This window comes from Pipistrellus kuhlii, unplaced genomic scaffold (assembly GCF_014108245.1).
Source record: "Pipistrellus kuhlii isolate mPipKuh1 unplaced genomic scaffold, mPipKuh1.p scaffold_m20_p_28, whole genome shotgun sequence".
Lineage (NCBI taxonomy): Eukaryota > Metazoa > Chordata > Mammalia > Chiroptera > Vespertilionidae > Pipistrellus > Pipistrellus kuhlii.
Genome location: NW_023425527.1, coordinates 4,035,450 through 4,052,555, shown reverse-complemented (window position 1 = coordinate 4,052,555; position 17,106 = coordinate 4,035,450). Strand labels below are relative to the sequence as shown.

Genomic DNA, 17,106 nt, shown 5'->3' with positions numbered 1-17,106 from the left:
TGTGTGTGTGTGTGTGTGTGTGTTTGTGTGTTTGTATTGTGGTTTTGTGGTGTAGATTTCTTCTACATTAATCCTTTCTCAGAGAAGTATTGTATGAGCAAGAACTTACACCAGCTGCAGTACCTTCAGGTAGCAGTTATAGATCAATATAGTGGATTTTAACTTCATAATGGTTCTCTGGTTTAAAGAAAGGCTTTAATTAGGATAGCAGCCTGCTCCCATATCAGCCTGTGTAAATTTTGGAGTTAGCAACTAATGCATTAGCTTTTTAAATTATTCACCAGGGTTTTTTTTTCGCAACGGGTTTGCCGCCAGAACACAAGTGTCGTGAAAACCACCATTAACTCAAACCCAAGATGGGAAAGGAAAAGACTCACATCAACATCGTCGTCATTGGACACGTAGATTCCGGCAAGTCTACCACTACCGGCCATCTCATCTACAAATGTGGTGGGATCGACAAAAGAACCATCGAGAAATTTGAGAAGGAGGCTGCTGAGATGGGGAAGGGCTCCTTCAAGTGTGCCTGGGTCTTGGATAAACTGAAAGCTGAATGGGAGCGAAGTATCACCATTGATATCTCCCTGTGGAAATTAGAGACCAGCAAGTATTATGTTACCATCATTGATGCCCCAGGGCACAGAGACTTCATCAAAAACATGATTACAGGCACATCTCAGGCCGACTGTGCTGTCCTGATTGTTGCTGCTGGTGTTGGTGAATTTGAAGCAGGCATCTCCAAGAATGGACAGACCCATGAGCATGGCCTTCTGGCCTACACTCTGGGTGTGAAACAGCTGATTGTTGGTGTTAACAAAATGGATTCCACTGAGCCACCCTACAGCCAGAAAAGATACGAGGAAATTGTTAAAGAAGTCAGCACCTACATTAAGAAAATTGGCTACAACCCTGACACAGTAGCATTTGTGCCAATTTTTGGTTGGAATGGTGACAACATGCTGGAGCCAAGTGCTAATATGCCTTGGTTCAAGGGATGGAAGGCCACCCGTAAAGATGGCAATGCCAGTGGAACCACACTGCTTGAAGCTCTGGATTGCATCCTGCCACCAACTCACCCAACTGATAAGCCCCTGCGCCTGCCCCCTTCAGGATGTCTACAAAATTGGTGGTATTGGTACTGTCTCTGTGGTACTGTCTCTGTGGGCAGAGTGGAGACTGGTGTTCTCAAGCCCGGCATGGTGGTCACCTTTGCTCCAGACAATGTTACAACTGAAGTAAAGTCTGTTGAAATGCACCATGAAGCTTTGAGTGAAGCTCTTCCTGGGGACAATGTGGGCTTCAACATCAAGAGCGTGTCTGTCAAAGATGTTCGCCGTGGCAATGTGGCTGGTGACAGCAAAAATAATCCACCAATGGAAGCAGCTGGCTTCACAGCTCAGGTGATTATCCTGAACCACCCAGGCCACATCAGTGCTGGATACGCACCTCTGCTGGATTGTCACACAGCTCACATTGCTTGCAAATTTGCTGAGCTGAAGGAGAAGATTGACTGTCGTTCTGGGAAAAAGTTGGAAGATGGCCCCAAGTTTTTGAAATCTGGTGATGCTGCCATCGTTGATATGATTCCTGGCAAGCCCATGTGTGTTGAGACCTTCTCTGACTACCCTCCTCTGGGCCATTTCGCTGTTCGTGACATGAGACAGACAGTTGCTGTGGGTGTCATTAAAGCAGTGGACAAGAAGGCAGCTGGAGCTGGCAAAGTCACCAAGTCTGCCCAGAAAGCTCAGAAGGCTAAATGAGTATTATTCCCAGCAGCTGCCACCCCAGTCTTAATCAGTGGTGGAAGAACGGTCTCAGAACTGTTTGTCTCAATTGGCCATTTAAGTTTAATAGTAAAAGACTGGTTAATGATTACAATGCATCGTAAAACCTTCAGAAGAAAAGGAGAATGTTTTGTGGACCATTTGGTTCTTTTGTGTGTGTGGAAGTTTTTAAGTTATTAGTTTTTAAAATCAGTACTTTTTAATGGAAACAACATGACCAAAAATCTGTCACAGAATTTTGAGATGCATTAAAATAAGTTTAATGAGAAAAAAAAAATTATTCACCAGGAATTTTGTTCACATTACCTTCTCAATGATTAGCATTAAAATTACATATATTAAGTCTTGCTTTTTCTTTTGCCCTTGAAAAACACATTCCGCTTGACTATTCATCGTTTTCTACATGCTGAATTAGAGAGTCATATGTCCCATTTTTAGGAAGATCTTCACACAGGGATTGTGAAAGACAGACCCCTTCTGCATATTTGAAAGCCCAGGTCAAAAGTAAATCTGATGAAGTCTTTCTTTCCCAAACCCATGAACCTTCCTCACTCCCTGCCCAGCCTTGACACTGCCTAGCACTGCCAGAGGTCTCATGTGAGGTCCTTCATGCTGGTATGAGATGCCTCAAGCTCCAGGGCCCATGATTTTCCTGCACACACTTTTTTAAAGAGTGATTTCTTGGCCCTGCTCTCAGTCCTAGGTGCACACTTATCAGCATTGCTGTCTAACTTTGGGAAAACAGTACCTGTCCCCTCCCTCAGCCCAATGGTATTAAACATCAAATGCTTGTATGAAATAACTTTGCTTTCATTCAAAGCATTGGAGATGTTTAATGAGCAAGGAATGCTGTAACTCAGAGACTCTAAAAGGAATCCCATTCAATCATCACAAAGGATGAACCCTGCTGTAGAGGTCTCCACATCCAGCTTATTTACTTTCATGAACATGGGATTTCCAGATTTTTATCCAACTTCACAGCAGGATACCCCCCTCCCCACAGTACTACTATGTGGATTTAATAAAGAAAGAGGAGTTGAGTTACCATGATAAGAAACCAAAAAATTTCTGAATCTGTTTTCTGATTGCTGCTAGACAGAGGAGAGCATATTAAATCAAGAAGAACCTCCTGCCAGGCAGATGGACCAGGACAGGAATGAGTAGCCACAACCCAGTGACAGAGTTAACAGCAGTTGAGACCAAAAGGAGGTTGTATGACTAGCACCTTTATTAAAAAATAGAAATATGCCACTGTCAGGTACTATAACATTTTCAGACTCTTGGATTTGGCTCAATCAATAACTTCTTGAGCTAGTTTGTTCAATAGTTCACACATAAGAAAGTGATGGTTTTCGTCTTACTTGTTTCATTACCTTCTCTTACAGAATTTGTAAAACACTTATGAGCTGATATTACCTTATGTTAAGTTTCCTCTTGGGAGGGGGTGGACATAAATATTACATGGAAAATATATTTTATTTTAATTTCCTCAAAATTATTATTTAGGAAAAAATGTTTTTTTAATGGATCTGAAAATTTTTTAAATATATATTAAAGGACCAACTATTTTAAAAAAGGAGTCTTGCCCTGACTGGTTTGGCTCAAGGGATAGAGTGTCGGCCTGTAGACTGAAGGATCCCAGGTTTGATTCTGGTCAAGGGAATGTACCTTGGTTGCGGGCACATCCCCATGGGATGTATGCAGGAGGCAGTTGATCTATGTTTCTCTTTCATCTGTGTTTCTGACTCTATCCCTCTCCCTTCCTTTCTGTAAGGGATCAGTGGAATATATTTTTTTTAAAGAGTCTTTTTTCATTTCAAATCAATTTCTCTCATGATAAAATAAGAGTTACTGGTGGCTGTTCTTCTCACCCTTGTCATGAAATGGGAAACAGACTAGCATCCTTCCCTCTTCACTTTAGGTTTTTCATTTGAAAGAAAATGAGCAGAACAAATTCTCCTATCATATCAATGAATTTCAGAAGGAGATGGTAGTAATTGTGGGGGTGTTGCCCTAATAATTTTCAGACTCTTGGATTTGGCTCAATCAATAACTTCTTGAGCTAGTTTGTTCAATAGTTGTAATTAACAAAAGAAATGGAATAAAGCTCCTTATCAAGCAGAATGTGAGTGCTACTTTCAAAGATTTCTCAATTACCTTCAGTTTTATAACATTTTCCAAAAATAAATAGATTTTAATATACACGAATTACAATGACTCTTAAGAAGGTATAGAGTGATAGTGTTACACAATCAAATAATGGAAAACTTGAATAGGCTCATGGGTATAAGGAAGTAGTATCTACAATGGTTCAGTGGCTGATTTTAATATGAACTATTTGGCCACTGAATTCTTATATCAGAAGAACCTCCTCTCATCACCTGCTACCAGCTATCTACTTTACACCAGCAGGGTGCGATGTTGAGGCAGCCTGGATATGCCCATCCTGTGGAGAAGCGATTTCCAAATTTAAAGGGAAGGTAACTAAAGGTAAGGGGACTTGAGAACCTCTGCCTAACCATTCCCCAGGTAGGGTAGGAGTTTCTGGCAACTCTAGTGGAAACCTAAATTAGATAATGCAAACCTAGTGAACTAACCACGGTCCTGTCAGGAACACGAAACCCATAGTTATTTAATCGTGATATTTGAGACAAATTAATGTAAAGGAAGGGTTAATTAGGGCTCAAAAGCCATCAGGAAACACTGAGTTAACACTGAGAGAGTAACTGAAGCAGCTACCACCATTATAACCTGGGAGACAAAGCAAGGACATTGGGGTTATCAGAACGGAGAAGCCTGGGAAAGGGTTCCCCAAAGGTCTGGAGCCAGACCTCTCAAGGGAAGGTGCTTCCCATGGGTGCTGGCACCTTGGAAGCTCAGAGGAGCGGCTATAACTCAGATCCCTCTGAGGAAGGCGTATTGTTCAGCTGGTGCTGTTGTCTCTGATTCAGGACAGTTGAAGGCTGGTTCTGAGACTCCTGGAAGAAACTGGAAAGTGGACCAAATGCTGCTTGCTGAAGCAAAAGCTGCCGTGGAGACAGAGAAATTGGATGCTAAACTTAATCGAGTCCTTTCTCCAGCTTCTGGCCTTCTAATCAATCTCTAGCACCCCCTGTTGGCAAAGCACAACATCACAGAGAAGAATATGAAACTATTTGGGACTAAACCATAGAGTAACAACACACCTACTATTCCCAACAATGACAGGACTTCGATGGGAACAGATTTGCCTCTGATGCTGAGACCTTCCTCGGTTGTTACAGACAAGGGATTTGAAATTGAAGTAGTTGTTTGTCCGCTGGTTTTCGCAGTGCTTGATGAGACTTAGCAGTACTTTTCTCTCTGAATCACCAGCAGTTCTGATATCTTACCTACAACTTTATATGTAATAGATCTTCCCAAATCGGTTTTTGTGATCATCTCTCACTGCCCTATGAAATGAAGTAGCCTGCCCCCACAGTCCTTCTTTTCCTACCTCTGAATTAGGCACCCCACCCCTAGCCTTGGCTGACTCCACCGTAGTCAAAAGCCGAGCATTTCTCATAACCATGCCTGGGACCAGCTCCTAAATAGTCAGCAGCATCAAGGGTGGTGCCTGACTTCCATGTCCCTAGAACCTGCCTGATAATAGTGGAAATGCAAAAAGACAAGAGATGTCTTTTGGTCTGGAGACTTGAATCTGAGTTAGACTTGACCTAAAGAGACAATACAGCTGACCCACAGGCATAGAGACCATTATGAGAACCCAGAAAGGGAATGTCCAGTATGAACCATAATAGTTGGGCAAAGCTTGATGGCAGAGGTGAGTCTCTCTAACTTTAAAGGAGTGCTAACCATAGGCACTGTGGAGAATGCAGTGGAATAAGAGGTGCTAGACTTTGAATCAGAAGGCTAGTGTTTGAACAGGAAGTCTCCCATTTACCAGCTATGGGATTTCAAAAGTACTTAAGCCCTTTAAGCTAGAATTTCTTTTGCAAAAGCAGGATAAAACATCTTCCCTGTAAAATGATTGAGATAATTACATATAATAGTATAACAAAAAGCGTTGAATATATTATGGGCACTTAATAATTATTAATTAACCTAAATCGATACAGAACTGTAATTGGAAAATGCTGATGTGTTTTGTGCAACCAAGAGTTTCAAAACCTCATATTCCAGACACGTAGTGTATATATGCCAAGTTATGGTTCTCATGCATCCTGTTTTATATTCCTTCCCCTATAGCCAAGGCAATGATCTCTGATTGGCTGGATGGAATTAGAGCTTAGGAAGTTGAAGTTAAAGGGGAATAGACAATTATACAAACATATATTTTTATTTTAAGCAATACTTATTTGTTATTCACTAACCAGACCTCTTTTTTCTTTCTTATTCTCATCAGGGAGGAAATGACATCATGAAGATGAGATTTGAAGAACTCAAATAGAAATCAGAAGACATGAGTCAAAATTACTGCTCTGCCATTTAGAGGTTATGTGGGCAAGTTACTTAACATTCCCCAGCCTGAGTTTTAGTTGTTGCTTTGTTTTTTGACTCTGTCATATTTTTTTCTTTACTATAAGGGGTGGATTAACCTACAGTACTGGCTGTTTTTTTGAGGAATAAATGATATAATGCATGCAAAGTGCCTGGTGCAGAGTAAGCCCTAAATACATGGGGTCATTATATTAGCCCCTGAACACTCAATGTTTGTGGACAGATCAGTGAGATACTGGCCTGAGTTCTGGCTTTGCCACTGACGGTGTGATCTTGGGTAACTCATTTAAAATCTCCAGGCCTTAGTTTCTTCATCCTTAAAACTAAGAGACTATACTGAGTTCCCCTATTTCACAGGGAGTAAAGATGATGGGAAAACATCAGTATAAAACACTTTTTATATGTGTGTATACATATATATATGTACACATGTGTATGTATATGTATATATTTGTATGCATAGCTTTATATATGCAGGGATGTATGTACATATGTATGGATGTACCATGTATACCATGGTACACTCATAGAATTTGATTTAGAAGGTCTCTTAATATTACATAATCTACCTATGGTAGCCCATCTATAGGAATTTACTGATTATGGCGAAGAAAGGCCATCAAAGCCCAGGCTATACTGTGACAATTGAGGGAGACAAAGGTAGCCTCTCATTTGTCACAGATAAACAGTAATATCTTCACTCATTAATAATTAATTGCCCCAGACCCAGATTCCGGTATAATTGTACCTTATGAAATCCCACAGCAGAGAAATATTGTGCAAAATGCAAAACACCAATTTTATCATGAGTAATAAAAATTCAATTAAGTTGAGAATAAATGTGCGAGTTAGCAACCCAAGCTTAACATAAAACCACGGAATGTAAATAGATTTGGGAAAACAAAATAACAAGGGTATGACAATTTATAAAGTGCACGGAAAATCCATCACTGCCTTCCACACACTGGCAAGAAAAGGCCCATGTTATGGGAGAGGAGACTAATCTCCGACATTTTTTACTGTGCTTTATGGCCTGAACAGTCCAAACAAGGAGGCTGAATGGGAGGTTACCATACAGCTAGAGGGGACATGTAAACTGCCCAGAATTATTTTTTCTGTGTACCTCTGGTGGGGCCTGGAATTCTACAGTGCAGTTGAAAGTTTCACTCCAGAAGAGCGTGAGTAAAAAATATGGCCATGAACCTGGTATCAGATAATTTTGGGCTTGGTCCTTTATTTTCTATGTAAATAAAGCACTTTGTCCTTTATTTTCTATGTAACTATGGACAACACACTTAACTCCTCTGATCTTCAAAAATAGAGGCACTAATAATGTTATTGTTATGAACTATGTTATGAGAGATATTTAATTAGAGCACTCTGCATATATTATGGAGGTTAATGAATGTTATATAAGAAGCGAGATTACAAAGTAATTCAATGACCTTAGAATCTTTCATTGTGTTTTTTATTCACACAGCAAAGTTTGCATGTCCAAATAATTTTGTCCTTCAAAGAAAAACCCCCAGAAAAGAATTTTTTCAACAATTCGATCCTTTCTCAAAATAGTACTGGGATTCTTATCTGAAAATGGATTTCAAAAGCCATACCAAAATAAAATGGCTGTATTACAGGCACAACCATTAAAAAAAAGAAAAGAAAAGAAAGAAAGAAAGAAAGAAAGAAAGAAAGAAAGAAAGAAAGAAAGAAAGAAAGAAAAGAAAATGTATCAACAAGCTTTATCCTTCACTTTCTTTAGTGGACTTGAACTTGTCGTTAATAAGTACATTCTAAGGAATGAGTCACCGATTTTGAAAGAGATCTGTAAGGCTCAGAAGTGTTCTGAGTAGTGATAACACTGGTGGGCGTAGGGGCCACTCAGACCGATTTTCCACAGCTACCTGTTTAATGCTGAAACCCTTTCTTAGCTGTTTCCATTCATGGTTGTCCTGTCTGTTCTTGTCCCCTGGTGAGCCTGTGAATGCTATGGCTTCCCAATGAATCAGCTTAAGTCCGGTTCAGTTCCCTAGTGAATCAGACACAGGCTGAATGTTCCATTCCATTTTCTCCCTCTTTCTTTCTTTCTTTCTTTCTTTCTTTCTTTCTTTCTTTCTTTCTTTCTTTCTTTCTTTCTTTCTTTCTTTCCTTCTTTCTTTTAAAACATATTTTATTGATTTTTTTACAGAGAGGAAGAGAGAGGGATAGAGAGTTAGAAACATCAATGAGGGAGAATCATCGACCAGCTGCCTCTAGCACATCCCCCACTGGGGATGTGCCCGCAACCAAGGTACATACCCTTGACCGGAATCAAACCTGGGACCTCTCAGTCCACAGGCTGACTCTCTATCCACTGAGCCAAACCGGCTTTGGCTTGCTCCCTTTCTTAATGAACTAGCTGCCTTCTCTAACAGGCCCAAAGAAAAGTTTTATTGACCTGTAGAAAATAACATCCTGATATATCCCCTTGACACATTATAAGGAGTAATGTAACCAATGCAACACTGGACTAAAAACTCATACTTTCCTGACCCTGTCACCTAGAATTTGGCCTTGAGCAAGAATTTTCCATCTCTGAGTACCTTTGTTTCCGTATAAGTAAAAAAAAAAAACAAATTAAAGGATATATTAGATATTCTCTAAAAGTTCATTTACTCCATATACATAAGGTCTGCAAGGCTTAACTACAACTTTTATTTGCTAACAGATATTGAACCCATTAGTGACATTGCTGGAGACTTGGCTTCACGGGGGCCTAAGAAGGAAGTACAATATTTCCCAAGGGAAACGTGTATAGAATTTCCTTAGGAATGTAACCAATGAATTGACATGTCATTTCAAGCTTTCACCAGAGTCCCATTTTGATGACCTGACCTAATCAAACAGAGCTGAATAAACAGAAATTTGCCTCGCTAATGCCTTGGGCAGAGGGAAGAGGCTCAATCTAGTTATTATACACCGCTAGGTGTCTGACAATGTCTCCAGTTATTCAGCCAAAAGATTAATCTAAAATGTCAGCAAATGTTTGTTCAGTGGGTAAAGAAATGCATTATGATTGAATTATATATTGTAGCTACATTGATTGACAGCAAAAATACTGAAATATTTGGCCTGGTAAATTGAAACTCTATTGCACAGGAATTTTTTTTTTATTTTTTTTTTTAAAGAGGAAACTTGGTGTGATCAGAGCACATTAACATACTGTTATCATTTCAAAGATGTGTTTTCTCCCTTTCACACACACACACACACACACACACACACACACACACACACACACACTGTAAAAGAGTCTTGGTTTTGTTTATACAGAAGCTCGTATAGGCCAGGATCATGAAATATAAATAGGAAAGCCAAGCAAAATAGCTAAAGATGGAAGGATGGTAGAAATGGGAAACACTAGGGCCAAGTGAGAGAAAAATCCTGAGCAGGAGGAATGGCAAATTTGAACACTATTCTACCCTCTTCTATTTTGTTATTCCGCAAGTTAGTGAGAGAGAGGGAAAAGGGAAAATATTCTTCTATGCGTGTGGCAAATTCTTCTTATTAACTTTTCAACTCTTTCTGCACAGAGAAAAAGCATATTTGCAAGCCGTCCTTTTAAAATCATCCAAAGAGATGAGAAGTGAATTCATTTTAGTGATGCCTTTTCATTCTCCTTCAGGTCAGTGGTTCTCAAGTGCTAATGAACATAGGAATCACCTGTGAGACTTGCAGGGCACGCGGATGCCAGGACACCATCCCCCTAAAGATTCAGACTCCGCACCTGAGGTGGAAACCTCCGGCCTCCCTTTTCAGCAAGTGTCCCAGGTGGCTCTGATGCAATGGTCCAAAGACCACGTTTGAATATCCGTTCATTAACAGGCAACAGAGTATGTAGTCAGGCTCTTCCCTTTTATTGTATCCTGGTTGAGCTGAAAAGGATACTTTTTTTCTGGTCCAGGCGCATTTATCCCCACTGTAATTCTATAGGCAGAGAACTATTCCTCACATCACTCTTGCTAGCTGACTAAAATGCAAAGTTGAATGCCATGCTGCCTCAGACCTGCGCCAGGAGAACCAGGACAGGTGCAGGTGAGACTGTTTATCCCAGCCCAGTAGAACTCCAGGTAAGAAACATTACTTGGATAAACGCCGGTTATTTTATAGAACTAAAAGCAAGTCTCCAATAAAGAGACAACGATTGTGAACCTTTACACACCGATTAATAAAACATCAAAGATATAGAAGTGTAACTTTTCATAAAGGAAAACTTTTTAAAAAATTGTGAGAGGTTTTAATACAATTATAAATTGTGTAATTGAAATAGTCTAGTAGCTGATTGTGTCCAGTTGTCTCTGTGCTTAATTTCTATTAAAGGCAACACAAACCTTTTACCTAGACTTCAAGTTAATCAATAGCATATAATAGCATTCTAAGCGAGAGTGGATTTCAGCAGACCTGATGGTAGACATAAAGGGCAGTTTTTAATTTATCTAAATGGACTTTTAATGGGTTTACTCTTTCTCTCCCTTCAAATGTAATCAGGTCTATGTTTATCCGCCACAAATTCATGAAGTGTGTGTATGTGTGTCTGTGCGCGTTACTCTAATGGGGGAAAAACTAATATAAACACCAAACAGTGAGTAATAAAACAGCATTTCTATTTGCTTGCAGAATATGTTAGTAAGGAAAAAAGGAATGTCGTCTTTGGCAACTTCCTTTCTTTTTGGTATAATGAGATGTTAAAGGCTCATCTTATACAAATGCTGTCCATGAATCAGAATCAACAATCTCTCAGAGGCCTGGTAGTTAAGACCATAATCTGAAGAGTAGGGTGGCTCATTGCTCCTGGATTGGTCATTGTTTCTGGTCTTTTCAGTGGACAGAATAATGGTGGGGGGAGACATATGTATATCATACATACATTGTTTAATTTTTAAAAACTTAATGACACAACATAGAAAGCTCCCCATAGCAGTAAATAGAGTATACATTATATTTCTTGCACTGAGCATTATAAAGTAATTTCATAACTATAACACAATGCAATCTCAAAATTAGAAGATGATTTAAATCAGGGACTCTGACCTTGCTGCGACCTCCTAGTATTCTGTAAATAGTAAATTAAACTGCATTTGAATGGCTCCAGTTTTGTACTGAAATTCATACCAAGGCTTCGGCCTGCAGACTGGAAGGTCCTGGGTTCGATTCTGGTCAAGGGCATGTACCTTGGTTGCAGGCACATCCCCAGTGGGGGTTGTGCAGGAGGCAGCTGCTCAATGATTCTCATCTCTCATCAATGTTTCTGACTCTCTGTCCCTCTCTCTTCCTCTCTGTGAAAAATCAATAAAATATATTAAAAAAAAAGAAAGAATGTGGGAGGCAAGTTAGGAGACTTCAGGGGGCGTCCGATAAAGCCATAAAGCTGGCTTAAAGATGCAGGGACAAACACACAGTAGACGTTTAATAAATATTAACGTTTCTCTTCTCCCCTCTCCCTTCCCCGAAGAATTTCCTTCCTGTGGAGCTAAGTGTTATTTTATCCTCTGACTCACCGTTGGTGTAACAGTCACACTCTCTGCATTAAATATAATCTTCCCAGACTGTCACCCCATTTCTATCACGTTACCTCTCCTTCAGATACCTCTCCCCTTCCTCCTCCCTCCTTTCCTTTTCTTAATGCTTCTGTTTTTATAGCTTTCTAGTGCATCCCCACTGTTTACTCTTTTATTCCGATGTAACCAATCCCACTCTTACAAACCCAATTCATTCCAAAAGGAGACTTAATGTGCCATAAAACTAACAGGGAGATTGCTCTCAAGGTGGGCAAGAAGCTGACACAGCACACAGGTAATATTTATTCGGCAGTAGGACTGCTAGAAATACCAGCCACTGCACTGCTTGCAAATCACAGGGTAATTAGCTTTCGGTCCTTAATCATTGAAGCAAAGCCCTTCATAAGCAAACACAGGTAGTGAATGGGAAGCTGAATGCTGCAGGAAAGTGAGACAAGGGAAAGGCAACCTCCGGGGGTGAGGTGAGGTGGGTGGCGAGGCCTCCTCCCTGCAGGCTTTATGGAGGCAGTGGATTAGTGGTCTCTGATCTCAGACACAGTTTTAAATAATGTTGAGACCTTGGGCCAGTCTGTGAACCTTGATGTGCCTTGGTTTTCTTTCACAGATGGCTATATATATATATATATATATATCCCAATGGATGCCTGAAACCCCACATAGCACCAAACCCTACATACGTTATGTTTTTCCTGTACCTACACACTTATGATAAAGTTTAATTGTGAATTAAGCATAATTGTATATTAACAATAAGTAATAATAAAGTAGAACAATTATAATCATATGCTATCATAAAAATTACTTGGATGTGGTCTCTCTCTCACTCTGAAAATACCTTATTGTACTGTACTCACCTTTGTGATGATGCAAGATGATAAGATGCCCAGGTGATGAGATGAAGGGAGGTGAATGGTGCAGGCCTTTTGATCTATCATCAAGTACCATCAACCTTCTGAGGACACCTCAGAAGGAGCACCAGCTTTGGGTGATACTGGGTCATTGAGTCATGATGATGTCCATGGTTGGAAGTCAGGAGCAGAAGATGTCCATGGTTGGGGAAATTTAATATTTTTTTGACCATAGTTGATCTTGGGTAACTGCTGAATGGAAAGTGAAACCATGGATAAGAGGGTACTACTGAATTAGTTTTTGTGTAGACATTTGTTTAAGTTTTTGAGAAACTTCCACATTATTTACCAAAGTGACTGCATCATTTTAAGTTCCCATCAATAATGTATGAAGGTTACAATTTCTCCATATCCTCATCAACATGTATTATTTTCCTTTTTAAAAATTATAACTATTCTAGAAGGAATGAAGTAGTATCTCATAATTTTGGTTTGCATTTTCCCAATGAGTAACGATGGTGAGTATTTTTTCATCTGCTTATTGACCATTTGTATATCATGTTCAGAGAACTTTGTACTTAAATCCTGTGCCTGTTTAAAAATTGTATTTGTCTTTTTATGGTTGTGAAATATTTCTATATTATGAAGAATAGTTCCTTATCAGAAACATGATTAGCAAATATGGTCTCTCATTTTGTGAGATTTCACTTTATTGATTGTGTCCTTTGATATCAAAATTTTGCTTTTGATGAAATCCAATTTATCTTTTTTCTTTGTTTGCTATACTTTTGGTATTATAGCTAAGAAAACCATTGTGTATATATAAAGTCACAAAGAACTGTTTCTCTTGAAATCCTACTAGATATATGGTGAGACTTGTATCTACATTCTGAGCCTCTTAATTTCCCTTTCATATATTTTGTCTTTTAATTTTTCTGTTTCATGATGAGTAATTTTCTCCTGTGTATTTTCCAGGTATCTGCAGTTGTATTTAATTTATTCTTTAACCTATTTGTTGAGTTTTAATATAAATGATCAGTGTTTGTTTTTTTACTTCTAGAAGTGTTATGTGGTTACTTCTCAATTATATCTGTTGTTGTTCATAGACTATTTTTTGTTCTAATGCCTTCTTTTGTATTATTAATCACCTTAAATACAATAATTTATAATTCTAGATTATTTCACAATACATTTTTTTGATAGCCTAAGTGTGTGTGTGTGTGTGTGTGTGTGTGTGTGTGTGTGTGTTTCTTGCTCATGGTGGGTTGTTAACTCATGTGCTTATATTTTTGAATTTGAGAGCTTCCTTAGATAGCTTTCCCTGTGGAAATTCTGTATGACCTGGCTAACAGGCATTTCTTTCAGGTGGTTTTAAATTTTCTTCTGACTGGAGCTTGGAGGTTTTACAAAATGGGATCAATTTTAACATTCTCTTTTTTGTTTAATGTCCACACACTGTGCAGGTGGTATAAATTCAACCCCAAATTTGTATGTGACAGGTTTCATAATTATGAATTTTTTAAGGGAAACCTGCTTTCTCATTCAAATACTATGCAGACACAAAGTCTTTTTGATATATTTAACTAATCCATCTGTCAAGGGTCTGAGCTCTGTGCAAGCGTCAGTTCCATTTCCCTGTTTCCCATCGGCCCCAGGTTTCATCTACCATGGTAATAAAATACAACCATATAAAACAGATCATTGAGACTGACAGTATCTCCTAGGGCAGTTGAAACTTCTGCTCACCTACGAATATTTGAATTTTCAGTATTCTTTTTATATTTGGTCCCTAAGAATTTCCCTTACTTTATCACAATTTTAGTTCTGAGTTTAAAGGATATTCAATATATTTATCTGGACTGTTTAGGTGTGTTTAATGAGGACATTTCCTGGTTATGTAGTCTATTATTTTGGTAGAAGTGGGAGTCTGGGACATGCACTGAAGACTCAATTGTGTATGCAAAAATATTTGGGGATCAGACTAGTTATTACAAATATATTCTAGTTGTTCTTACATGAAAACAAAGCTCATTGGCTTCTAATCCTTCAGGGGAAATGACTCAAGCTGAAAAGCTTACCATAGAATATAGCCTATGGGATGCCAGTGTTTTACCCAAACACTAACTTGTTCTTTTCTTTTTGATATATAGAGTGTCCCCAAATTATGTATACACACACTTTGAATAATTATAAGGCAGTATTGATTAAAATGCTTTTTGTTTTCAAAATTGAGATAGCAGCTGTTAAATGTGTATACATTTTTTGGGGGGTTGGGGTAGGGTGAGGTATAGAATAAACTACTTGCAAATAATTTCAGACTGATTTTTTGGTCCTTTAAGGAAAATGGATGAACATTAATTTGCTGTTTCTTGTTAGGATTAAGCCTGGGGTTCTATTCTCTGGGACCAGTACTAGTATCTAGGAATCATGTAGCTCTTAGGAGAGTGTATCACAAGGCAAGATCCACTGAGCTTGTTGCCCCTGATAACTTTATCTAGTCTTTTAACTAGGATATTAGAACCTTACTATTTTCAATGATAGCATTGTAGATAATCTGATTGTATGTTCTTGTGATTCTTAAGAGAATGAGTTTATTGAATTCAGAATTATAATTAAGAAAATAATTATAAAACGAGTGTTAAGACTACACTCCTGAGCCCTAGGTGTTTTTCTCTCTTTGGTTCTGAGCAGATGCACTGGATTTGGAAAAACAGACTTGGCTGTCACCACCTTGTGAGGCAGAATTTTCTGGTGATGGTTCTCAGAGAATAACAATAGTGATGACAACATACAAATCTTTGTAATACAAAATTTGCCTCATTTCATCCTCCCAACAATGTGGAAAAGTCATTTTTTAAATCTATTTACCTTTTTATTTGTCTCATGTCATACAGGTAATATGTAAGAAAAAAATACCTCAAAAAGAATCAACCTTGACAGTATATTTTTTATACCTTTATCTAATGCCATTTACATGGTATTGGTGGTACTTTATGGTTGCAATCCTCATTTTATAGATGAAGATACTGAGGCTGAAAAAGGTTATTTGGTTCCCAAAGTCACGTTTTATGAAGCATTTAATTTGAGTCGAATGAAGATAATCTGATTCCAAATTCTGGGCTGTTTTTTGTTACACAACACGACACCCACTACTACTTTACTCTAAACTTTGCTTTAAACTCTTTACTCTAAACTCTACTACTTTACTCTAAACTCTACTACTTTACTCTACTTTACTCTAAACTCTACTACTTTACTCTAAACTCTACTACTTTACTCTACTTTACTCTAAACTCTACTACTTTACTCTAAACTTGCTGCCAATTCACAACACTTCCAAAGGTTGAGAGTGTGAAATACATTCCTGGAAGCCATGTCCTAAATGGCAGCTCCCCAAATGGACCCTGATGCTGAGATGATAAAGAAGGTGATGAAAAAAAAAATCCCACTCCTCCATGCGCTGGTTACTTCCTTGCCTCCCACAATCCACAATTAGATACTGCATTAAGGAAGGCCCTTGTCATCAGATCACACCTGAAATATGAGTTGAAATAAAAAGTGCATTAGCAAAGACACATTCACCAGTGCACATATCTGGCCTCAGGAGGCCACAGCTGGCAATAGATTTAAATCTACTCCTGGTGATGAACAGGATAGTGGCTTGATGGTTAGAGTTGGGTACAAATTCCACTTCTGCCACTTTTTAGTTCTGATTTACCAGACTAGTAAATCACTGAAGTTCTGCATCCTCTTCTATTAACAGAGACATCAATATTCCTGCCTCAGAGAGTTTTTGTTAGGGTCAATTAAGTTAAGGCCATATGCTTCATAAACTGCTATCTTATATAGCTTTCTGTATGCTGTGCATTAGTCTTGTCTTGCCAGCAAGACTGTAAGACTTGGAGCTTATGTTTCAAATATATTTTTTGATCCTCCTCCAAGAATGCTGAGTATATGCTAGGCTCTCAAGAAGTACTTATTAAAATCAGAGGACTGAAATTTGTGATCTATTATTAATTCATTATATACTTGTTTACTGTCTGCCTTCCCCACCAGAATATCCATTCTATAAGGAGCTGTTTGTTTTTGTTCTTTGCTGAATCACAAACATTGAAAAGAGTGCCTGGCACATATGGGCAGAATGAAATATTTAATGAAGGATAAATGAATGAATGAATGAATGATGTTCACTGAGCTAGGTGTTCTGAAGTAGGGAATCCAATATTATTTCTTTTCTATGTTTTCAGTATCAAGCACTTACTAATTGCTGCTGGATGAATTTTCAAACCCTAAGAAATCATGAATATTTTTGCTGCCTGTCTGCCTATTCTCACTACCTTCACTCTTGTTCAGGTACAAATTATATCACCCTCAAGTTATTATTATTTATTTTAAGAATTTTTTAGAGAAAGAAGAACATTGATGTGAGAGAAAAACATT

General features: G+C 38.5%; 1 protein-coding gene across 1 annotated transcript; it reads left to right on the top strand.

The window, feature by feature from the left end:
* Positions 1-276: 276 nt before the first annotated feature.
* Positions 277-1,878, top strand: LOC118728063 (elongation factor 1-alpha 1-like). The gene is given in 3 exon segments (XM_036454243.2): positions 277-1,100; positions 1,102-1,146; positions 1,149-1,878. Coding segments are annotated over 3 exon segments (1,401 nt in total). The 5' UTR covers positions 277-356; the 3' UTR covers positions 1,761-1,878.
* The last annotated feature ends 15,228 nt before the right edge of the window (positions 1,879-17,106 follow it).